Here is a 24807-nt window from a genome sequence, read left to right as displayed (position 1 = left end):
GCAAATGTTGGTTAGGTCGGGCAAAGAAATGGAACTAATGGTAAACCAACAACCCCCTTCATTGTACTGTTTGTCAAAAGAAAAATACTGGTTTTCTGCATCACAGTGATATTTCCAATTTTAAAGCTGTTTTCTCATTTTTTTCCAAATTAATATTACAGTGCCATGCTGTATCTCAAGGGCCGTATACAACAAGCTAGTACACATAAAGCTGATTCTGTCGAATATTAGCAGTCTATAGAGTAAAATTTCTCAATCCTGACCAACCTTTAAATATTTTTTTTAATTTTTTTTAAATTAAAGACTGTTATGTAGTGTGAACAAGATGGTCACATGGATTCTGCTGGTGGGAATTGACAGGTCTTAACTACAAATAGCAAAAAAAGAGAAAACTAATCTTTCCATTCTCATTTTGCAAAACTAGACACCAAACCCCAAAGTTTTTCGCAGCAACGGAACACACATTTGTAACCTTTACTTTAGCTACTCCCTCAGCATGACAAGTACATTTCCTTTAGAACTAATCTTTCAAACACCCTACTTCCCTTAAATCATCTGCCTCCCCACCTCATCATCTTATTTGTACTCATGAATAAGCATCTAGCTTCTTTCTGTCATAACAAATGCAGATGGATGTGAAAAATCTTTGCATAATATGCATTAGCTCATTTATTTTGAGACAACACAAACCCTCACACTGGTACTATAGCAGCAAGCAAAGCCATCAAGGCCGTAGCAGATCACATGCATAATACATTCTAATTATCTACTGAGCTGCTTTTGGTTCTCCAGCTCTCCAGATTTACTGTTGAGTGGTGTAGCTGCTGAACTTTTGTACCAAAACCGCTACACATCCCCAGCTGTGTACGCTCATCATCTGCTGCTGTACTCCTGCCTTTCTTCGACATGTCCTTGCCGGTTTTTGACATAAAGTTTTGTGTGGTCCCTCCCTCTTCCTAGGACACTGGGGGAGGCTTGGGCCCAGTTGAAGAAGAGCCTGGGTGATGAAGCGGAGGTTCACCTGAAGTTCTCCTCAAAAGTAATTGCAGTTGGTTCCAAGATATATTCAATATGTTGCAGCAAAAAATACATGACACATATATTAAAGAAAAAATAGATTTAACACCACCGGGGTTGCAGTTCCTCCAGCACTCCGAGACCCTGACAAGGTTAAGCGTTGTTGGAAATGAATGAGTGAATAGATTTTGAATAAATAAGAAGCTTTATGATTAGTGATAATTACTAAATATATAGTGTGATCATAATTCACTACATCTTTGTTATGCTGTTATCCACATTCGTGGAGCATATTTACTTTGACAATGATGATATCTGGTAGCGTATGTGTGTGGGGTCTTGTCTGTGATTCCTTATTGCACCTCATTTCTGGCCCAGAGTCAGCAAACATATGCTTTATTTTACTTTCATACACTCATTCATTCATTCTTTCGTTCGTTCGTTTGTTCTGTCGTTCGCTCGTTTGTTCATTCGTTCATTCATTCATTCATTTTCTGAACCGAAAGTTCAAGAACAGCTGTTAAATTCAGTACATTTTTTTCAGAACAGGACAATCAAATTGCCGCAAAGCTTTAATTCTAAAAGGACATTTTCAGGTTCACACGAGAGGATCTCAGCAAACCGTCGTTAGGCCACCTTTCAGGACATACAAATAAAATACTACATACAGCGGGGATATATGGTGTTTTATAACAAAACTAATAATTTAATATATACTGTACCTCAGACGAAAGGCAGGCTATACCCTAGACAGGTCACCAGTCAGCCGTTGTTACGATTGCGCCGAGACGTCGTGGCGCGATCGGAGGGATTTGGACCCAGTAGCGGGGAAGCAGGAGGAGGCGAGATGAACTGAGCTCATGACAGTAACTTTAATGACTCAAAAGCTTTACAAAATAACAAGGACTTGTACATCCCAAAACGAAACAAAACCGGAGCAGGGAGAACTGTAACTTTGCGGTGATATATGCAGTGTCACGCAGGACGATCCGACAATGACTAACCACTTCCGTGGTGCTTAAATAGACACATCAGGAAGCAATCAAGGATCACTTGCAGCTGCTCTAACCTAACGGCAAGCCAGGGGGGACAAACGAGCCGCTCCTGACAGCCGTAGGGCACGCAGAGAGAAAAACGTCCATTCACACTCACAATCATACCACCACCGGCGGGAGTTCCGCACTGAAATCAGGCAAGTGAACCACTACCCCATCAGGCGCCCAATTCAAACATAATCTATATGCAGCATCAAACCTCGGTACGGAAGCTTGGCATTTCCGTTGCAGTTGATCCATTTATGAAATCAATTAATGTACAGAGATTTGTTGCCAGCATCATTTTTTTCACAAGTGTGAAAGACATTCATGTGGTACCTTTTTCTTTTTTATTGAAGGCAATTATGTGTACAAAGAGAAAACTGATTTTGCAGGGTGAGTTTGGGTCTGCATAATCTAGAGGACCTCAATAAACTGTACAACTTATATTTATAAAACAGTAAACACTTAACAGATTTATTCAAGTATAACGTGCACCCATAAGTTCTGACTAAAAATTGGTATCATCTGCTAACTGGCAAATGCTGAACACATTTATTCACAACATATGGAACGGAAACCTGGTAAAACAAACTACCAGTATGAACACAGTGGTAGAACGGCCTCTAACACGCCATTTGGCGGACAAAGACAGGTTTAACGTCTCCCATTATAATGGCTGCGGAGGCAGTTTTTCACCAGGATTTGCTTATAAAAGTGAAGACCTCATGTATAACGCACATCCGAACTTTGCTTCAGTTTTTGGTACAAAATTTTGCGCGTTATACTCGAATAAATAAGGTAATCTTCAATAAATAGTATAGTTCTTTAATCGTCCCTCAGGGTAAAGCAACTGTGAACAGATATAATTTTACCCTAAAATATATATTGCTGCCTTCCCTAGAAGATAGATTTGACGTTTTCCACCAACACATTTGTATTGCCTCCTCTGTTGCTTGCTTGATCAAATGAATCATCATTAGTTGACTTTACTTTTTTGAAAGCATCCATAGAGAAGTTCTCATAGTTTTTTTTGCTATTATCTAGCTCCAGAGTGAAGTGGAAAAACCTTTGCTGAGCTTCAGGGAGAACTTTAAGAAGGACATGAAGCGGTTCGACCACCATATTACAGACTTACGCAAGCAACTCAGTGGTCGCTATTCTTCGGTGGAAAAGGTAGACAATTTTTCACTTGACACTTTTCTTCTAGCCACAGAATTTGAACCTGAATATCAGGTGCCGTTTGCCTAAAATTCCAAAAAAGGAATAGATTTAAATATTTTGGCAAAAATTCAAAAGGATTTCAAGGCCCAACATATTAAACTTCCAGTTTTGGTTTGTCCATAACAAACTTCCACGGGTGCCTTCTTTTTTTCTTTTTTTTTTAAAGTTTTTTTTTGTAATGTTTATTTCAAAATCTCCTTTTGACACATCTTGTTCAATGTTTGTTTGGCGAGATTCCAATTTCATTTTTTTTTTAATCATCTCAAGTTGACACGTCAGTAAAAAGTTTATTTGAATTGAATGTTTTTATTGTCATCATACAAGTATAATGAGATATAAAGCTTCACCACAAAGTGCACAAATAACAACAAAAAAACAAACTGACAAATCAATAATAAATAAGTAATAACAAATAATCAATAAATAAGTAATAAATAAATAGGTAGTCAGCAACATAAAGAAGTAGGGAAGTGCACAAATAACAACAACAAACAAACAAACGAAAGTCCCACCACTGCTGTTTTGAAAAGCAATGTCTGGTGGGTATCTTATACAGAACACCGGGCACTGTTGCTGCAACTCAGTGTAATAGCCTTGATGTAGGCATTAAAATCTTAGTTTGTAAAACCATATAAGAATGGCATTATAGCACATCGACTGTGTTCTGTATGAAAGCTCAAATATGATGTATTGAAGGACTTTCGGATGCAGTTCAGTATTCTATATAAAATTTACTGGAGACACATTAACATTGAATTCATTCCCATGCATGCTTAGTTTAATTTGCCAGCAGAATCTTCCCTATATTTGCATTGCATTTTTTAGTTCCAATCCAAATGAATGTAGAATTGGGATTGAGAGTGAAAATAAATAAGATTCATTTTGTGCTGTGATTTGTATACCCAAAAATTCAAATATTGCACCCCACCTGAGTTTTGTGGTTTTATGTTCTAGAGTTTTGCATACCCACTAATTAAATATATATATATATATATATATATATATATATATATATATATATATATATATATATATATATATATATATTTATATATTTATATATATATGTATATATATATAAATATATATATATATATATATTTATATATATATGTATATATATATAAATATATAAATATATATATATATATTTATATATATATGTATATATATATAAATATATAAATATATATATATATATATATATATATATATATATATATATATTTATATATATATGTATATATATAATGAATTTAACTATCCACAGAGTAAGCAGAAAACGTTTTTTTTTCCTTTAAACTTATGGGAGAGTGTCTATAAGTCATTTACCCTTTTAGGCCCGTAAAGCTTTGGCGGAAAGACAGAAGGAGTTGGAGTTGAAAACCCAGCAACTGGAGAGTAAACTCAACACGAAGGCTGAAGAAGACATCAAGAAAGCACGCAGGAAATCCACTCAAGCAGGTCAGTCGGGGGGAGTTGATACTAAGTAAATATTAAAGTGCGTTTATATAAATTTAACTACTAATGTCAATGTACTTGTTAACAGTCAGAAATTACAGAGAAAAAAAAAATCTACTTAATAGTCACATTTGTAAACATGAGAGATTGCTAAATGAAATGGCATGATGTTATGAGTTAAATTAGTTTATAGTGGCTTGACAATGGGATCTTGCACTTCACCTGCATGCAATATTTTTGTTAGAATTAGGGGTGTAACAGTACATCTGGATCGATAGATCAATCGATAAAGCACAATCGAATTGAGATCAATCAAAACAGTCACTGGCCACCTTTGGTGCGGACAAGTGTGGGATCAATTCCCCCTCAGTGGTGGGATGATTGCGAGTGCGAATGGTCGTCTGTCTCTCTATGTGCCCTATGGCTGACTGGCGACCACTCTATGGTGTAGTTTGCCTTTTGCCCGTAGTCAGCTGAGATAGGCTCCACCAGCCTGCGACCCTTACCAGAATGCATGATATGGATGATGAATGACTACATAAATGAAAACGATCAATATTGTCATGCTTTAGATTTGCCGTTTTGGTTCAACAGAATTTTTGTAATTGAAATGTCCGAAATGCTAAAACAGCAAAATTGTTTCAAACATCAGAATTGCTTTTTATTCTGTCCATAGAATTGATACTACAGTGGTACCTCAACGTAGGAGCACCCCTACATACGAGCATTTCGAGATACGAGTAAAATTTCGAGCAAATAATTATCTCTAGATACGAGAAAAATTTCGAGATGCGAGAAAGCCAGGTGGCCAAGACATGAGAGGCTGTTTATCATTGTAGCGCACTGTCTTTTTTGCCGCATCTCTTTCGTGTATAACAGATATCTACGAGCACTGGGCGGAGCGGTGCATTTTTTTCAGTGTTTTTTTCCGTCACTCAGCGCGAATGCTGGAGCGATCGCTAATACGAGGATTATAGGGATATAATTATATTACTTCTCGTTGCCTGCTCATAAGAACATCAGGGGCACTGGCTCGCAACTCCCTCTTTGTAATATCTCTGGTCGCAACTATCTCTTTGTAATGGGCGGACCCATTGCTCGCAGAGGCATTACAAAGAGAGAGTTGCGACCAGAGATATTACAAAGAGGGAGTTGCGAGCCAGTGCCCCTGATGTTCTTGTGAGCATTGGAGCGACCACTAAGACTACTTCTCGTTGCCAAGTGGTCGTGCGTTACCCTATTGTGAGGACATTTGTTTGCATCATTTTCGGAATATTTTGACGGGAATACAACAGCAGACAGCCCATCGATACTAAAAGTCAGGTTGGAGGCGGAGCAAACAGAGCCAGCCTGGCCGGAAGAATGGTATAAAAATGTAAAACAAAAAATTAGAATTAAGTTTAGTGTAAGGTTAGAGTAAACTTATTTTTGAGTGTGTCTGCATCGTAATCCAAGTTCATTTAAATTTGTTTATGTTATATTACGATTCACCGGTGCAAAAAGTCTCCCCCGCTCAACCCCCCACCCCTCCCTCTATGTCCCTCGCTCTACCCTCTGCGAAATCCGTCTAATTTTAGTTCTATTAAACACATTTTAGTAATATTAAACCACTAGTTATGTGTTACTTTGTTAATAGATGCCGATTAGAATAAATAAAACTTTTTTTTCCAATCCAATATCCTGTTTTTGGTGTTTTTTCAGAGGATTGGAACGAATTAATTTGTTTTTAGTTCATTTCAATGGGAAACGTTCGTTCGAGTTACGAGAATATCGACATACGAGCTCAGTCCCTCGTATCTCGAGGTACCACTGTATATCGTATCATCCTGAAATTAGATACTTACACGCACTCCACACACTGATTTGTTTATAAATACATTAAGTATATTTAAATATAAGTTTTGAGAATACACACAGGCTGAAAATAATTTAGTGCTGAATCTCTGAGTGATAGCAAAATACTATTTTCCTGTTTCCAGGATTTTTGGGGTGGGCCACACGATGTCATTTAGAACTCTCGCTTTCTGGAACGTGCTAACCACTCGGTCAACAGGCCTTTTGTTTGGGGCCAGCTGTCATCATTTTTAATCAATTTTTAAGTTTAGTTATTTAATAAAGGACAGCACATATTAATGAACATAGTCATATTCATGTTAATGAACATATCGTGACCGGGCGTTTCATCGAAAGACGTTTGGTCCCCAGACGTTTGGTCCCCAGACGTTTGGTCGACCGGACGTTTGGTCGACCAAACGTCCGGTCGACCAAACGTCCGGTCGACCAAATGTCCGGTCGACCAAACGTCCGGGGACCAAATGTCCGAGTACCTGAACATATATATTAAATATGTAAGATTGGAAATTCAAATTTATTGCAACTATGCATATTGCCACTCTGATATAAAATGTTGCACATGGTGTTACAAGATTGCTTCCATAACAGAAAGCAATATGAAGACTAACCACTCTTAAACAACTAATGCAATGTAATTTGGCTTATGACTTATGCCAATTTTACAAGCAGTGCACAGGGTAAGATGCATTAAACAAAAAATATCACCCAAAAAATCTTAGTAATGAACCTGAAATGATCCCTAAATTGTATAAATGGTATCTCAGCCCAACTAAGCAACCAAGATACTCGCATCATTTGTAAGGTGCATTTTGAATATTTTAGAGGCTTGTGCTTCTTGAGGAAAAGCAGATGTCGACTCTCTCTGCCATGTGATGTCATGACTCAGCCAGGCACCGACCACATGCTGTCACAAACAAGTGTGAAAGCCTCCATCCAAACTGTCTCTGTGTGCGGACACAGAACACTGTCTTCCCTCCTTTCTGGTGCTTATGCAACCGAGGAGACAAACAGTGGCAGTTGTTGATGCTGTTTGGAGAGTCTGCTCTCCTGTAATCACTTGAAGCTGAGGGAAGCAGAGCACAGACTGAAGCAAAACAACTACAGCGCTTAATATCATCCCATAACACCGTCTCATTCTCGTGTACTCATTGCACATTATTTATGCTCACATTTGCCCAACATGTATTTAGTCTTTCTACCCCATTTTGAGCAAGCTTTCCTGTACTTCCTTTTTTGTTTCTAGCAGCTTCTCTATTTTGTTGTTTTTCTTCAGAGATGGTTGTGTTAGTAGGCATGGGACATAATTGCATAGTCTCACGTGATTGTTAAAACTCTCCTTACAAAAATAAGTGAAAGCCCAGTTAATTAGATTGAGTTTTACAATATTCTCTGCCTGTATCCTAAAAACTGCCTTCCTGTAGACTGCACCCGCCAGATTTCACAAAAGTACAGTATCCATTCATATACAAGCTGCACTGAAAGATAAATTGCAAAGATTCACAACAAGAGACATGCAGCTTGTTACCTATAAACCACAGCGGGGTAAAGTAGTGATTTATAGTCCAAAAATGTCGGTAGTTAAAACCAATACACACAATCAATATGAATCTTTAGGTAAGAAAATTAGTTCATTAAGTTAAAATCAAGAAATCAAAAATATATGATATACATCTTTGTGGCCCAGTGGCCGAGTTGTTAGCAACAGGTCTGAGATCGAGGGTTTGATCCAGGTCTGGACCTTCGTGGTGGGAGTTTGTTTGGGCTCCACGGCATTGTGTGGGTTTTCTCCAGGTACTCCGTTTTCCTCCCACATCCTAAAAACATGTATGGTAGGCTAGATGAACACTCTAAATTTCCCCTAGGTTTGAGTGTGAGCCTGAATGGTTGTCCTTAGTCTCATTGTCCTCTGCAATTGACAGGCCACCAATTCAAGGTGTCCCCTGCCTGGTGCCCTTAGTTGGCTGCAATAGGCTCCAGCACCCCCCGTGATCCTTGTAAGGATAAGCAGTTCAGAAAACGAATGAAAGAATGAAGAAATTTATTGAAGATGACATTTATAAAAGACTACTAAATTATGCAAAAATAAATTAATCCAGTGTATAACAACGTAATGCATACAAACAGGTAAAGTCTTGCTATTAGACTTTATTTTAGTAAATTTGAGACAAGCTGAAGCTGTATGGAATATTTGAAAAGATTTGGGAGGACTCTCTTCAATAGCACTTCTTCTAAACTAGCCCCATCTAGCGGAGAAAGAGTGTAATACACTTGTTTGATGTAAACATGGTGATAAGTGTATAATAAATGTGGATTTTAAATATCTTGTCGATGTTCTTCCTAGGAGATGAGCTAATGCGTTGTGTGGATTTATACAACCAGTCACAGTCCAAATGGTTTGAGGAGATGGTTACCACCAGTCTGGTGAGTTTTGTAAGTTTGTATATATATAGTGCAGCAAAATATTCATAAATTTTTGGCCAATGGATGGGATGCCCTATTAGGGTGTACACCAGGTAACTAACACGATACGGGAAGCACAAGAGGACAGATGTGAATAGATTAGGACTCAGTAATATAGGTAATACAAATTAAGACATACAAATTTAAAAGAAATAACAGATTTCACAAAGTGCCAATCAATTAGGGCTTCATCCATTTATACTAGTACATAACATAAGCCATGCATATTGATCCATTTCTTTAACCCGTACATGATCACGTGATTTATCCTCTCTAGGAGTTGGAGCAGTTGGAGTTGGAGCGAGTGGAAATGATCCGGCAGCACTTGTGTCAGTACACCACATTACGACACGAAACGGACATGTTCAATCAGAGTGTAAGAATCCATGTGAAGGCATTAATTGCTGTTCATGTTTTTTTTATTGGTTTTGAATGAAAGCAGCTCATAATAAACCGTTACCTGATCTCTTAAATATTTTTACTGTTTTACATCATTTAAGTGAATCAGTCAATTTACAATCTATTTGTAAAACTGCTCACAAGATGAAATACTTATCAGGTAGATTAAAAAAGTACGGTTATTTTATACTTATTAGGTAGACAGTCTCCAGAGATCCAACATAAGTTTACAAATTTTGAAAAATAATCAAGTTTTTGGGCGGCACGTCAAATGAGTGATAGCATCTCAGTTGAATGGTTAGCACGTCGGATGACTCTTTAGCACAGAGGTGGGCAAACCGGTCCTCGAGGGCTGCTGTGGGTGCAGGTTTTTGTTGCAACCGATCCAGCAAAGGCACTTTAACCAATGAGATTTCTGCAGAAAACAAGAAGCAGCTGACTGCAATCCACTGATTGCACTTGCAGGACACCAGATTGGTGAAAAGGTGGCCTCTTTATGGGTTGGAATGAAAACATGCACCCACTGCGGCCCTTTGTAGAATAGTTTGCCCACCCCTGGTTTAGCACATCAGCCTAACAGTTCTGAGATGGAGCATTCGATCCCAGGTCCAGACCTTCCTGTATGGAGTCTGCAGGTTCTCCCTTAGCTTGCGTGGGTGTTCTCTGGGTACTTTGGTTTCTTCCCACGTCCCACAAACATGCAGCGTAGGCTGGTTGAACACTCTAAATTGCCCTAGGTATTCCAATTGTTGCTTTTAATGCTTCCTTCTGCTTCAACATTGTGGCGATGGTAGCTGGGTTACGGCCATGTTGCCTTGCAATATCAGTCATGGATGGATAACAGGGCCTGCTTGTTCCTTTTCATTCGCATCAGTAATTTTAAATAAACACAAAGGTTGCTTTAACCATGCTCGGAAAAAAAAAGAAGTAAAGTTCCCTGTGTGAGACAGCCAATGGGAGGCCACCGGAGTGTAGGGGCATTGTCAAGCAGGACACAATGCTACTGTGACAATTACAAAATAAAATAATTGATACGGAAAATGTATTGCTGTTTTGGGGGATTTCGTAACTTGGATTTTGTTTTCAAATATTGGAACTATAATTTGTAACCTGAAAATTTTGTATATAGAAACATTCCTAAGTAGAGGCACCACTGTATGTATGTACCTTCTCAAAATAATGTACTGCTGTTTTTGTCTTTTTCCAGACGATGGAGCCAGTAGACCAGCTGTTACAGTGTGTAGACCCGACCAAAGACAGAGAGATGTGGGTGCAAGAAAACAAAACTGGAGAAATCAGGCCAGTGGACATAGAGATATAATATCTGCAGGACAGGGCCAGTGACCTTGCAGTTTCACATTCCTGCCAGGTGATGCCGTGTTGGATAACTCATACGGTCATGATCTTTTTATGATGTTTAACAAAGGCTGAGTAAGTGATTAACCGCCAATCAAGAAACTGCTGAAGATGATGCCTTTTTTGCAAGCAAGTGCACGCTTCAATGATGCAGGAGTTCTCAAGGAGTAAGAAAGGTTATCAATGAACAGTGTACATAAATTAAGGTGCCCTTTGTCATGCTGCAGTGTAAAGCTGCTGTTTTCGATGAGGTTTTTGCCTCTTGTGATGATTTCCGCCTTTGAGACTTTGGACGTTGGCAAAAACTGATTTAACAGATGCTACTGAGAAAATGTATTCTAATTACAACCTTTTAGTGTTGCATCACTGTGTACGCAAATACAGCTCATATAATACATTATATGCTATATGCAAGAACTGGCCCTTAGCCTTCTTCTGAGGAACATGTGCAGTTTTAATGCCTATTTTACTTTTCATTCATCCATACAAGGGATGATTCAAATTGATACAGTCCAAATACCAACCTTAGGCCTACTTTACAGATGTTTCATTCATCTACTTTTTCACCCTTTAATGTGGTCAGTGTTACATCACCAAACTTGCTAATAATTAAAGCAGATATGGAGTCAATGAAGTCAAATGAATTCATTTTTACATTTCTCAGAATTTTCCTTCATTCGTTTTCTGTACCACTTATTCTCACAAGGGTCGTGGGCAATGTTCCCTCTAATTTTTTGTTTGTCTGGGCAGAAAGACAACTTCCCTGAGCACACTGAGTACCGGTGTGAGCAACATCATCATTGCTCGCTATGGGCACACACCAGTATCACACCTGCCATAAGCAGGTGCATGTCTACTACACATAAATGATTTAGTAATAATAAAATGTAATGATTAATATCTGTGAATGGGCAGCCCGGCGGATGAGTGGTTCGCGCGTCGGCCTCACAGCTAAAAAAAATGGGATTTTGTTTTGTGCGCTCCATATGATTTGCTGTGCGCAGAGAAGACGAGAGTAGTGCGCAATTGTGCATGCGCGCAGCTTAGAGGGAACATTGGTTGTGGGGGTGCTGGAGGCTATCCCAGCCAACTATGGGGACTAGGCGGGGACTGTCCTGAGATGGTTGCAAGCCAATCACCGGCCACATTGAGACAAACAACCACACATTCATACCAGGCATGTTTTGGGATGTGGGAGGAAACTGTTACACTCTGCGGAGGCAGAAGTATGTATGGAGCCCAAAGCAAACGAGTCTGAGCCAGGAGGCATGTTACAATATTCAGTCAACAGAAAACGCACAAAACGCGAACACGAAAAGGAAGTCTGTGACGAGGCAGGTGCATAAAGAGAAAGCGTCCGAAGATAAGAAAACAAGCCCCTCAATACCTACACAAGGCAGAAGATACACATGGATAGCACTAAATTAAGACAAACGCATCTAGCGAGGTACTTAAAAACATGGGGCACTACATTTCAAATTGGAAATGGCGACTAACAATGTAATAATTCAGCACCCTTGTCTTGGAATCCCTCCTTTTAAATGCCATGCTGACGAGATGGAACGCAGGTGTGATGCAGAGAGCTCCGCCCAACGCCACACACCTGGCTTCTGTAATGGAAAACAACCAGGCCAGCAGCTGAACATGACAGAAACCAGATTACCCAGAGAAAATCCATGCATGCACGCAAGAAGTTTGGAACTCACCGCGGATTGAATCCTCGATCTCAGAACTATGGGGCGGACGTGCTAACCACTCAACACCATGTTCCGATAATTTTAAACTCTAACCCCCCTTGAATAATTTGGAAAATTTGCTAAATGTTAGTCAAAATCACCAAGAAACATAATTCAAAAGTATGTGTTTATTATGATCAGGAACCATTGTGTAATGATATACAAGTGTAATATGCAATAACGAGGAGGCTAAATAAGAAAAAAAATAAAACAACCAGCAAAAAGTTTGTTTTTTAAACACCTACCTGGTAAATAATAATTACACACTGGTGTGTTTAAGTTGCATCACAATAAAATTAATAAGCCGAAAATATTTTCCCATTCAACAGTTATATAATGTAGTCAAGGGTAGACATTTTTAAAGGTAAAACTGCATTTTTTATGTAAAATACACACCCATGTAGTTTTGATGTTTTCCATCTTTTGTGAAATCTTCTGTGTTTACTACCCACATTCTTGGGTCTCACTGTGTCACTGTGGTTCTGTTTAGTGTGTATTTTGGGGTAAAAAGAAAACAAAAAAGTTAACTGAAATAGCAATTTAGTACCCATATGGTTTGAATCCATCCAAATCCATTAAAAAATGATTAGATGCTTGGTTAGCTACTTTTTTAAAATCATTCAATATGCCAACTTTTTTCATTCATTCATTTTCTGAACTGCTTCATCCTCAGTAGGGTCCCGGGGGATGCTGGAGCCTGTCCCAGCTGACTGCGGGCCAGAGGCGGGGGACACCCCGAATCAGCATTTTTGGGGAATGTGGGAGGAAACCAGAGTACCCGGAGAAAACCCACGCATGCCCGGGAGAACATGCAAACTCCACATAGGGTTCTTCTGGATTTGAACTGGATTTGAACCCAGAACCCCATGGCTGTGAGGCCGATGTGCTAACCACTCAAGCCGCTGGGCCGCCATATGCCAACTTATTAAATCTATTATTGGTATATGTTACTACACTTAATTTGCATTATAGCAACCAATAAACCAATACTTAAATTATGACAGCTCATGTTTAAAGTGCTACTCAGACTGTATGTAATTACTCCAATGCAAAACACACCAGTTGTTTATTATGCTGTATGTCAGGTGTTTGTTAAAGTAAAGAGACTGCAATTACCACTAATTGGTGTGTAGTAGAGCTCTACATGAAAAAATACAGTTTAAAATATACTCAACACATTAAAATATCACTGTCCTAGGAGACGATTACCTGTGTTTAAAAATGGTGTTAATGTCAAAGGGGGTGGGTGTGTGGGTTGGGGTTTCTTTGTATAGTGAAGGTGAAGTAAAAATTTGTTTTAGTCCCACTCAAGTCTTCATAGTGTTTGAGGGTCTTCTTCAAATGGCATCAAAGTGAGTGTTGTTACATTGTTGAAGACAACAGTCTTTCTAGTCGATCATGAGCTTCTTAAGGGAGTTGAGATAAGCTGGGATAAGGGAGCTGACGGATTCGTTGTCGTCACTCAGGATTTTCTCACCTCGGCCCTCTGAGCCTACTGAGCTGGCTGACCGCATCACACTAGGGAACGGGGTGCTGTAACCCTGCAGGAGGATTGTGAACACACAAAGGAGAAATATTAGGACAAGAAGGAATGTGCAAAATTACATCAAAACCACAATTGGGAGAAATAATGTCTAAGAAGTTAGGTGGTCTTCTTTTAGGAGTCACCACAAATGCCTCCTTGTTGAACCTCCCAATGGTTCTGATTTTGAATCTGTCAAAATTTGTACAGGGTTGATCACCAATGCCTACATTGAACTAAATTTTATGGTGTTGTATAAAAACATGTATGTCATAAATATCAAAATAATCCAATCAAATGGAGGAAAAGCAATAATTCATATACAATGTATTTAAATAATCAGTTAAGGTTGTAAGTACATACAGAGGAGTATCCCTTGCTGAAGCTCCCTCTCTTTTTTGACCTTATCTTTGTGAGCGCTGACTCTGCAATGTCGGCTCGTTCCTCAGCATCGTCCAGCTCATGGACTGTCTTCCGGTACTTGGCCAAATTCATGTTGGCTTGCACCTCCTACATTATTTGTGAGAGATCACAACACGTAGAACAACATAAAAATGACAATGACATGAAGACTACAAATATAATTTACTGCATATTGGACATATTCTAGTTTTAAAAATGTATCCAGTAATTTGGGAATTTGCTAATGAAGCTTGTCAATTTTAAGAAATTGTGTTATTGAGTTGAGTTTCCCAAAAGAAAAACTTTGATTGCTCTTTTGTTTTTTGGTGCTTTGCAAGTCTAAGGGGGAATTGGTAAATTTGAGGAAACAATAATTGTGATTTTTTTTGACATTTTAAAGATACATACAGCTTCTTCGATTTGTCTCTTGTAAGCCTTCATTTTGTTCTGCAACCTCTCCACTAGCTCCTGCATTCTCAGCTGGTTTTTCTGGTCTTCCTCAGACTGGAAGACCAACTCCTTGAGACGGCGTTCATTTTTCCTCAGTGTCTTGACACTCTCAGTATGTCGTTTCTGCTCGGACTCCAGTTCAAGCTGCAACTCCTTTACCTGTAACACGTGACATCACTTGAATCAAACTATATTACAACAGGAACAGTCTGACTCAGCAGATTTCCACCTAAGCAGACAAATTCAAAGAACCACTAAATTTGCAACTTCTGTGACCTTTGACCCTTACTCTTATCATATCACCTACCATGAAAATTTGTTAAAACTACAATACAGTAATCCCTTGTATATTGCGGTTAATGTAGACCACACAGGGCCGCGATAAATGAAAAACCGCAAAGTATGATCACCCACATTACAACTACCACAATACATGTTTTCACGCCAATACAGAAATTCAAGATCAAAAGCACAATTATCGAAAAGTGGATTTTCACATTTGTATGAACTTTTTTTCTAGAATAAAAACACGATATAGTGAATCCGTGAAAGTTGAAGCTGTGATATTCGAGGGATTACTGTAATCTGTTTCATATTAAAGGCATATGCAAAATACGTATCACTTTTTCGTTTCTTGTGTTATTTTGAACACGGACAGACAAATAAACACATACAGGACACAAAACATAACCTATGATTTACGAACTGGTGGAGGTAATTAAAAACTGCTCCAACAGGAGGCAGTGATGCCCTCTGACTGCAACAGATTTTAAAGATAATTTCTTTCTTTTAGAGTGAAATCACTAAAACAAAACCACACCAGCTATTTCCTTGCCATGCTTACACAGACATTTAAAAGGCACATCTGACTGGATTTCAATGGTCTTTTTATCCATAAGTGATCAACTAAGAATCGAAATTGAAATAGGCTTAATTCCCCTCAATGTATGGAAAGCTCAATTCAAACAGAGCTTGCAACAAGAGAGGCATTGAACATAAACCTCCTTATTCCAAAGATCATTTACTCAATGTTGATCTAACTGAGAAAAAATATTGGGCTACTGATTACCTTTCCCTCCAACTTCTGGATGATCTTCTTGCCACCTTTCATAGCCATCTGCTCTGCTTCTTCCAGCTTGGTGCTCATGTCTTTAAACTGAGTCTCAAGACCTTTCTTCACCTTCTCTAGATGAAGTGTGTGTTCTTGTTCCAAGCGTAGCTCCTCCCCTACTCTGGCCAACTGCACATATTCAGCATCTTATTATTTCCTTAATCTATTTATCATTTCATGTTGCATGTTTTACCTCAGAGCTAGCCTTTTTGGACTTATCTGCGGATCCCCTCAGCTCTCCTTGGAGCTCCTCATGTTCGTGGTGCAGAGCTTGGAGATCAACCTCCAGCTTCCTCTTTCCACTCAGAACTGATTGGAACTGAAGAGGAGGAAAGTCATGAGTTCATGTACAAGCACATAGATTTAAGATGAAATGTTTCATGGTACATCAATTAATTAACAAAAAAGGTGCCCCATAGTTAGATTGATCTTGACAGAAAAGTAGGATGTCAACTTACTCGTGACCGGGCGTTTGGTCGCCGGACGTTTGGTCGCCCGGACGTTTGGTCGCCCGGATGTTTGGTCGCCGGACGTTTGGTCGCCGGACGTTTGGTCGCCCGGGTGAATATAATTTTGAGAGCTGGTTTCAACAGTAGATATTTAGATATTAAACTCTCTCTCTCATGAAAATAATTTTGAGAGCTGGGTTCAACAGTAAACTCTCTGTCATGTTGTCAAACGTCCGGCGACCAAACGTCCGGCGACCAAACGTCCGGGCGACCAAACGTCCGGGCGACCAAAACGTCCGGCGACCAAACGTCCGAGTACCCAACTTACTAATGATCCCGAATACGGGATGAATAAAGTTATCCAATCCGATCCAATCCAAACCAATCACAGGCAGTTTGTCCTAATAAATCCCCTTTACACATCACTAAAACTGTTATTAGTTACGAAGTATATACCCTCACAACATGGTGTCCTTTTGGTAAGAATGGTAATGTTTTTGTAATTCCCTCACTTCTTTCTTTCTCTCTGTCCTCTTAAACCATCTTTTTTTAAACAACCAGAAAGAGAATATACCAAACTCCCTTGTGGAATATTAAAATTGTTGCAGCTTTAAAGATCTACCATTGGTCATTCTTGTAGCTAAAAAGGAACAGCTACTAATAATAATTAAAAAAAAAGTATTCGATACAAAGAGCAAAATTCCAAATCCACCTGGTTGTTGAGATCATTGTATTTTTCATTGGAAGCCTGTAACTCCATCTCCAGGGCTTTGCGAACTCTCTCTGTACTCTCCAGGGCTGAGCGAGTTTCTTCACTGTCATTAACGAGCAGAGCACAACGGCGCTCCAAGGCCGCTATCTCCTCCTTGTGCTCTTCACGGGCCCTTACTTCTTCCTCGAGCTGAGCTTGGAGCTCCTAGAGAAGAAAAGAATTGTTTTATAAATTCTAAAGGTAACACTGATCATGGCCGAATTTAGCAGATTGTCAACTAACCTTAATCTGTTGCTGTGTCTTTTTACTGATCTTGCTTAACTCAGCGTTGTTCTTGGTATACTGATCAACTTGAAGTTCCAGTTCAGCAATATCGGCCTCTAGTTTTTTTTTAAGCTTCAGTCCCTCCATGCGACCTTTAGCTTCTACATCTAAAGTGGCCTGCAGGGAGTCCAATGCCCTCTGGTGGTTTTTTCTGATGAAGAAAAACGGATGAGGTTAGAGGCGGGAAGCTAAATGCAGAATTTGGTTTCATTTGAGGTTTTTTTTTAGAGAGTAGGGAAAGCTGAAGGAGAGAGGTCTTACCTCTGTATTAAGTTGAAGGATTGAAAAGAAATAGAGGACAGTATTAGAGGCAGAAAGAATCAAAGTGTGTTAGCATAAATGTTGAGGACAGGGACTCTAGAGGAGATGAGGTACCGGGCAGTTTCAATCTCTTCCTCCTTCTCTTGAAGTCTGCGCTCCAGATCTGCTTTTGACTGAGACGACTCCAGCTGCAGCCTCATTAACTTGGTTTCCTCTGCCTAAAAAGGATGAATCCAGCCTGAAAACACTTGGAATCATCATTAAGTGTTAAATAAATGCCTTACCTCTAGAGCTGCCTCTGATTCTTCCAATGAAGCCTGTAATTCTTCTTTCTCCATCTCTATCTTCTTCTTTGCTTTCTGGAGCTCATGGACACTTTTGCCTCCATCTGTGAGCTGGTCCGTCAGGTCAGCAATCTCCACTGTTATAGAGATAACCCAGACTAGATCAGGACTTTTGCCAGTCAAGAACAAGACGGAAAAAAGTTTGAGACCTAGTCTGTGACTAGGCTAGACTAGGCGAAGACCTTTGTGAATGGAGTGTTGAACCAAAGACTGTTTCCAATATCAAACACTGCTTGTGACAAAACATTAAAAAAAAAAACAGCTGTCCATGAAGGTACAGCATTTAGGTATAGCATTAAAACAAAAGTTTGTGGGTCAAATATAGAACTATACCTTGGTATGCCTTATTCTCCCTACGTAAAGCTTCCAGCTGCTCCAGAGTCTCTTCATGAACCGTCTTCAGTTTGAAGAGCTCGCCTGCGTGTTGTCTACTCTCCTTTTGACAACCCTCCACCTCTGTGACCAGCTCATCACACTTTTGCTTCCAGTCTCCTAGCTGTTTCTCGAGAACCCTTTGCTTCTTATCGAGTGCTTGTCCACATCCACTGGCCTTACATTCAAAGGAATTCAGTTTTTAGAAATTCCATGATCAAGGCTACCTTTGGAGATAAAGCACACCTCTGCTCTACCTTCTCCATGTCCATGCACAGTTCCTCCACCTCTCCCTGAAGCCTCTGTTTGGTTTTCTCTAGAGAGGCGCATTTAGCCTGGGTAGCTTCCACTGCCTCCTCTGCCTCTTGGAGCCGCAATACCAGCTTCTTTCTGTGGCAGAGACATTATTCAGAGGTTTAGATCTTAATGTGGCTTTTATTTAAGAAAGGGATTGCAGGATAACTTTGACCTACTTGGTGTCCTCCAGCTCATCAGCATACTGAATGGCGTCTGTCTCGTGTTTGGTTCTCAATTGTGTCACCTCGCTGTTGAGTTTGGAAACGAGCCTCTGCAGCTCTTGCTTGCTCTCCTGCTCCTCCTCCAGCTGCTCCTTGAGCCCCTCACACTCTTGTCGCACTGAGCTTAAATTTCCACTGACTGTCTGCTTACACTGGCAACCACAAGATAGCACGTTTAGAATTTCTTTCACTTGCTATTGAGCCACATTAGAAACTTCATTTCCGTTGAATTACAAATTGTGAGTTTTGTATACTGTATCCACACTGTGACACTCACTTTGACCTCTTCATCCAGCTGTTTCTTCAGCTCCTCCAGTTGAGATTGGAGAAGAGACTTGGTACGACTCAACTGGCCAGATTTATTCTCTGCCTCTGTCAATCGCCGACTAATGTCGGTATTATCAGCTAGAGGAGCACAGACGGAAAATGATTTTCACGTGTTACATTTACAGAAATGTACAAACAAAATTGTATGTATTGAACCAGTGTACCTCTCTCTACCCACAAGAGTGTCTTTTATCTTTAAAGTGCAAACTATCTTTTTTGTTACTATATTGCTAGGGATTAAATGTGGGCGGATATCAGTGCAGCTTTGCCTTGATACTGTTATAATCTTATCACAGTAAAAAAAGTACAACATTTGTGTCAGCTATGATAAGGCACAGAATGTTAATTCTTGGAGGGAAGTGCACAGTAATATTTAAATTCAAGATAGATATGTGGCTTAGTTCCATGTGTCGCACTAATTTTGGATGGTGGGCCTAATAAACAAAGGCAATGGTGAACAAATGTCCCATGTATTCACTTATTGCAATGTTGCTGTTGGCCACCACAAGGAGAAAACATTATTCCGAAGAGAATAAGGGCGCCAGACTATGAAAAAGTATTGGACACAGTATGGGTGACGTCAACCATAGCATTCAATGGCACACAATTAAAGCTTGAAACAGGACGCCGTCCTAACAGATGCTATATTTGCCTCCACTTTTGCAAAGCACATATTTGGCGTATTTGGGCAGTATGCATTTTGGCTATAGATTCAGAGAGAACCAAGAAATGCAAGTGTCCTCCGCTCCCTGATTAATATTCTTTAAGAGAGATGGATTATGATTTAACAATTGCGATACAAATGTCACCCTACAGTCCAAATGAAAAGTTTTATTTCAATGATAAAACCAGTAGGTTTAGAATCCAGTGTTAATGTAAACTGCCCACTTCCAAAACCAGAGGAGCTAAACACAGTGGCCAATGTCGATTACTGTAAGCTATTTCAAACACTTCCGAGATTTCATTTTGTAACATAGGAGCAATGTTCCCTCTAATTTTTTGTTTGTCTGGGCAGAAAGACAAGCACACTGAGTACCGGTGTGAGCAACATCATCATTGCTCGCTATGGGCACACACCAGTATCACACCTGCCATAAGCAGGTGTATGTCTACTACACATAAATGATTTAGTAATAATAAAATGTAATGATTAATATCTATGAATGGGCGGCCCGGCGGATGAGTGGTTCGCGCGTCGGCCTCACAGCTAAAAAAAAAAGGATTTTATTTGGTGCGCTCCATATGATTTGCTATGCACAGAGAAGACGAGAGTAGTGCGCAATTGCGTACCCGCGCATCTTAGAGGGAACATTGCATAGGAGTTTGGGCCTAGGTATTGCTCAATCACATTAGGAATATAATTCAATGTCAAAGTGAAGAAGGATCCGGTTATTGTGTTTGCATAATTTTTGGTTGTCTTTTCAGATTAACAATAATCATAAATGTTAATGATTAAGACAATGCTTTTCAAATTTAGGGTTCAATGAAAAACATCCCAGTCATTACGATACCTGTGAGTCTGTTTTTGGAAACACTAAGCTCAGTGAGTGCCTTTTGCTGGTCATCTCCTCTCCTGGCGGCTTCATAGAGCTGTTCTTCTATTTTTTTCATCTGGCTATCTGAAGACATCTTTAGTAGAACAGAAACACATGAGCCCTCACGTGACAGTCATCTTTGTGACAAAGGCATATGGCTTGGCTTACTTGATTGAAAGTGTTTTGCATGTCTCTAATTTACGGACCTTGGCTTTCTGTAGACTTTCGAGTGAAGTGGACAGGTCATCAACTTCCATTCTCAAGTTTTGTTTCTCCTTCTCCAATTTGGCCCTTGTCCTCTGCAGACTGTCACATTGCTCACTTAGCTCTGCAATGACATCACTGTGGCGTTTCCTGAGGGTTGCAGCCAGTGTTTCTGACTGGACAGATGACTCCTCTAGGTCTCGCCTCAAACGCTGGAGCTCTGCCTCTCGCTTCTTGTTCATTTCCATCTGTTCACCACACATACACTTCCTTATACTTGGTAACATTTGTTGTCTTGTGGGAAATGTTGTGAGTTGTAGAAAATTTGAGACAAGGCAATTTATTTGGAGAAAGATGGGCAATTTAATGCTTATGTTTCTTGAAACCAGAAACATCATTGTTAACCACTTAGTGTGACTGCTGATTCCTTGATATTATTGAAGGACTGCCATATAGGTAAAAAAAAGGCATAACACACAACAGTATGACAGGACTAGGCCAGAAAATTAGAACTACCCATAATTTTGCATAAGTTTTTAAGTAGAATATAAAATCTAGGGAAATGTAAACCAGCTTCCATGTCATGCACGATCATGATATTTGAAAGAGGTGCTGTGCTAGTTCATATTGTTTTATATATATATATATATAATATATATATATATATATATATATATATATATATATATATATATATATATATATATATATATATATATATATATATATATATATATATATATATATATATATATATTTACCTGTGAGGCAGTGAGTCCACCGGCTTCCTCTAGTCTATCAGTGAGATCTTCGAGTTCCCTGCCTAGATCTGCCCTCTGCTTCTCCACCTGTCGAACAGATTACAGGAACTGAGATTTTACAGAATTTGCATTCAAAACAAACTTAATTTGGAAGGATAACTGTTGCCCCTTGATTAAATATCAACATAGGTGCAGGTTCTGAATAACATCCTTCTTTTGTATAATTCAACTTCCGTACCACGTATCCTCGCAAGGGTTGCGGGGGTTACTGCAGCCTATCCCAGCGGACTTCAGACTACACCCTAGAGGGGTCGTCAGTTAGCCGTAGGGCAGACAGAGAGACAGACAACCAATTATACCACCAAGTGGGACCTGATGCCACGCTTGCCCACACTGAAGTAGATGAGTGAACCCCTGCACCAACAGGCAGCTGTTTTTACATATTTGTATTTCAAAATGATTTTCCTCCAATAGTCTTATCGACTCAATAAACACAATTTATTGCCGGATCTCTACCTCATGTCTGATGAAATTAGGAACCTAAAAATATACGAGTAATACTCCAAACTTTTGGATCGTAAAGGCTGTCTCCAACACAAAGTCATTTTAAAACTACTTTGTTGAGCAAGACCCTGCTGTTCATTAGTGCCTTGTGGACACGGGAGAGCTTTATAAAGTATTTATATAAAATATATATAGGGGGTAGCGCCCTTCCAGCAGTGTGTTGACGTCCTCTGCTGTCATGTCTGATAAACATTCAGTGGCTACCAACCAAGCCAGCTACACGGCCTTATCTACAGCATAAATCCTTCATAATCCTGCTCTATTTTTGTTGGGGCCATAAAATTTACAATTCGAGATCTTGACGGATAGAGCATTCTCAATCTTAAGTATGTTTTTATTAGTGATTACCACTCGCTTGGTGTCCTTAGAAATGGATGTCATTGCCATTTTCCAAATGTTCGGTTCTTCTTTCTTGATGTAATGCAGTTGATTCATATATGCCGTAATAGCATGCTACATGGGAATGCTCATTGCCCGCCTTCAGCATATCTAGGAAGTTCACTTTTTAGGTTACTTTCATCAAGTTTCATTTTGTTTCTGGGCTCATTGGACGCTTTAGATAGTGCAGGCATTTTCAAGGGTGATTCGAAATCCAAACAAAGCTGGAATAAGCTCGGTGTCGTCTTCCTCCACAAGATGATGTGCGCGATGCGAAATTCCAATACAAACAAGGACGTCGTCTTTCTCTGCCTTTTATATATTTTGGCGCGCCATTTTTTGGGTGATTGCCCTGACTTCCACCAATTTTCATCTCCTTTCTTCTGCTTGCAAGCTTTATCATGAATTTTGAAATTTTTATGAACATTTTTTATTTGGATACCTAATATAAAATACTGTGATGTACTCAAGCCGCGAATGTTGAAACCGTGAAGTGGTGAAGGATGACCGTATTCTAATTAAATAACTTCTCTAGCCAAAATTGTAAGTGATACTTGACGCCGAAGATCAACAACAAAGTTGAAAGATGGGTAGACAGTTTTGAGTATTTCAGAAACGTGAAGACATGAAAAACTACCCAGCATTTAATGTGAGAAACCCCCTAAGGAAATCATTGCCTCTGTCAGTCAGGCTGGCTCCTGATGATATCGTCCCTTTTGCTTGATGGGTTTAAACAACAGGGAGCTTGTCTTTGGTGAAGGTATGCTCTCTCTGAGCCCCTCTTGTGGAGGAACAGATAAAGTGGGACATGTCTTTACTTGTTTCCATCTCCATTCATGTGGCTTAAGGTAGTTGGCGGTAGTATCCCCAGAACAAATACCACCCAGAGTGGGGACAGGGAAGCAAAACACTCATTCCATTCAACATCCAGTTGAGATATGCACTTATATTCTGCTACTGGAATATGCCCCTTAGTCATAAGAGAGGCTGCAAGTGTTATATGGCTTAAATACACAGATCATCTAAGAGCAACTCATGTGGAACAATGAGCACTTAAAGTGCCCACCTTAGTAGATTAGATTCATAGGAACTAGGCCACCGAGTGTGAGGATTTTTCCACTATGAAACAAATGTTGCTGTAGCTAAAAATAATTTATTTGGGAAACGTATTTGAAATTAGGCGATCAAATATTATTGCCTTTACATGTGTGTCTGTTTGTCAAGAGTAGACAAAATAGAAGGTCTAGGAACTCTGCACTTCTTTGCGAGTTTTTGCAGTTTCGCGACACAATATTTTTGGTTCAAGCAGAAAGGCAGCAGAACTGATTCTATGCTTGATGTTAATTAGGAACACAAGCTCCCCTTTCAGAGTTTATTGTGACAGATGGAGATAGTTAAGGGTGATCAGCACACTTCTGTCTTTTGCTTCCTCAACCCCACATAAAGCTGTCGGGAGGACCGGACTGAAAAGCTAAGTCAAGTTTAATTATCTTATCGATCTTGTAACACGGTCAACACCTCTAAGGCACATTTGGTCTTGTTTTGTTTGTTAAAAGTATTTCCACTACTATATTAAACATGCCCTGAGGCCCGGCGGTTGCATGGTTAGCGCATCGGCCTCAGGGCTGTGGGGTCCTGGCTTCAAATCCAGGTCGGTCCACCTCTGTGGAGTTTGCATGTTCTCTACAGGCGTGCGTGGGTTTCCTCCGGGTACTCTGGTTTCCTCCCACATTCCAAAAACATGCATGGTAGGCTGATTGGACACTCTAAATTGGCCCTAGGTCTGGTTATGAGTCTGCATGGTTGTCCGTCTCCTTGTGCCCTGCGATCAGCTGGCCACCGATTCAGGGTGGACACCGCCTCTGGCCCGGAGTCAGCTGGGATAGACTCCAGCACCCCCCGCGACCCTAATGAGGATAAAGCGGTCCAGAAAATGATTGAATGAATGAAAAAACATGCCCTAATTCATACCTTTGCTCTTATGGCCCGTTCAGCTTCCAGCTCCTCCTCCAGCTCCTCAATTCGGGCCTAA

General features: G+C 39.8%; 2 protein-coding genes across 7 annotated transcripts in view; one reads left to right on the top strand and one right to left on the bottom strand.

The window, feature by feature from the left end:
- Nucleotides 1-11435, top strand: part of gas7b (growth arrest-specific 7b) — a 55119-nt gene extending 43684 nt beyond the window's left edge. For all 4 annotated transcript variants that reach the window (XM_077625322.1, XM_077625321.1, XM_077625324.1 and 1 more), the window contains 6 exons: nucleotides 961-1039; nucleotides 3099-3227; nucleotides 4616-4739; nucleotides 8932-9011; nucleotides 9328-9426; nucleotides 10657-11435. In XM_077625322.1, the coding sequence (XP_077481448.1) occupies nucleotides 961-1039; nucleotides 3099-3227; nucleotides 4616-4739; nucleotides 8932-9011; nucleotides 9328-9426; nucleotides 10657-10770 (625 nt within the window). In that variant the 3' untranslated portion in view covers nucleotides 10771-11435. The remainder of the gene's footprint in view (nucleotides 1-960; nucleotides 1040-3098; nucleotides 3228-4615; nucleotides 4740-8931; nucleotides 9012-9327; nucleotides 9427-10656) is intronic.
- Nucleotides 11436-12654: 1219 nt separating this feature from the next.
- LOC144092488 (myosin heavy chain, skeletal muscle) overlaps nucleotides 12655-24807 on the bottom strand; it is a 31145-nt gene continuing 18992 nt past the window's right edge. For all 3 annotated transcript variants that reach the window (XM_077625318.1, XM_077625319.1, XM_077625320.1), the window contains 17 exons: nucleotides 24747-24803; nucleotides 21834-21920; nucleotides 21075-21320; nucleotides 20845-20962; nucleotides 19284-19411; nucleotides 18962-19158; nucleotides 18746-18878; nucleotides 18450-18666; nucleotides 18057-18193; nucleotides 17887-17990; nucleotides 17470-17662; nucleotides 17188-17391; nucleotides 16220-16345; nucleotides 15985-16155; nucleotides 14874-15074; nucleotides 14427-14573; nucleotides 12655-14082 (listed from right to left, as the gene is read on the bottom strand). In XM_077625318.1, coding sequence (XP_077481444.1) covers nucleotides 13930-14082; nucleotides 14427-14573; nucleotides 14874-15074; nucleotides 15985-16155; nucleotides 16220-16345; nucleotides 17188-17391; nucleotides 17470-17662; nucleotides 17887-17990; nucleotides 18057-18193; nucleotides 18450-18666; nucleotides 18746-18878; nucleotides 18962-19158; nucleotides 19284-19411; nucleotides 20845-20962; nucleotides 21075-21320; nucleotides 21834-21920; nucleotides 24747-24803 — 2619 coding nt within the window. In that variant the 3' untranslated portion in view covers nucleotides 12655-13929. The remainder of the gene's footprint in view (nucleotides 14083-14426; nucleotides 14574-14873; nucleotides 15075-15984; nucleotides 16156-16219; nucleotides 16346-17187; nucleotides 17392-17469; nucleotides 17663-17886; nucleotides 17991-18056; nucleotides 18194-18449; nucleotides 18667-18745; nucleotides 18879-18961; nucleotides 19159-19283; nucleotides 19412-20844; nucleotides 20963-21074; nucleotides 21321-21833; nucleotides 21921-24746; nucleotides 24804-24807) is intronic.

This window comes from Stigmatopora argus, chromosome 18 (assembly GCF_051989625.1).
Source record: "Stigmatopora argus isolate UIUO_Sarg chromosome 18, RoL_Sarg_1.0, whole genome shotgun sequence".
NCBI classification, from domain to species: Eukaryota; Metazoa; Chordata; class Actinopteri; order Syngnathiformes; family Syngnathidae; genus Stigmatopora; species Stigmatopora argus.
The sequence above is the reverse complement of the archived record's forward strand: the minus strand, read 5'-3'. Positions and strand labels throughout refer to the sequence as shown.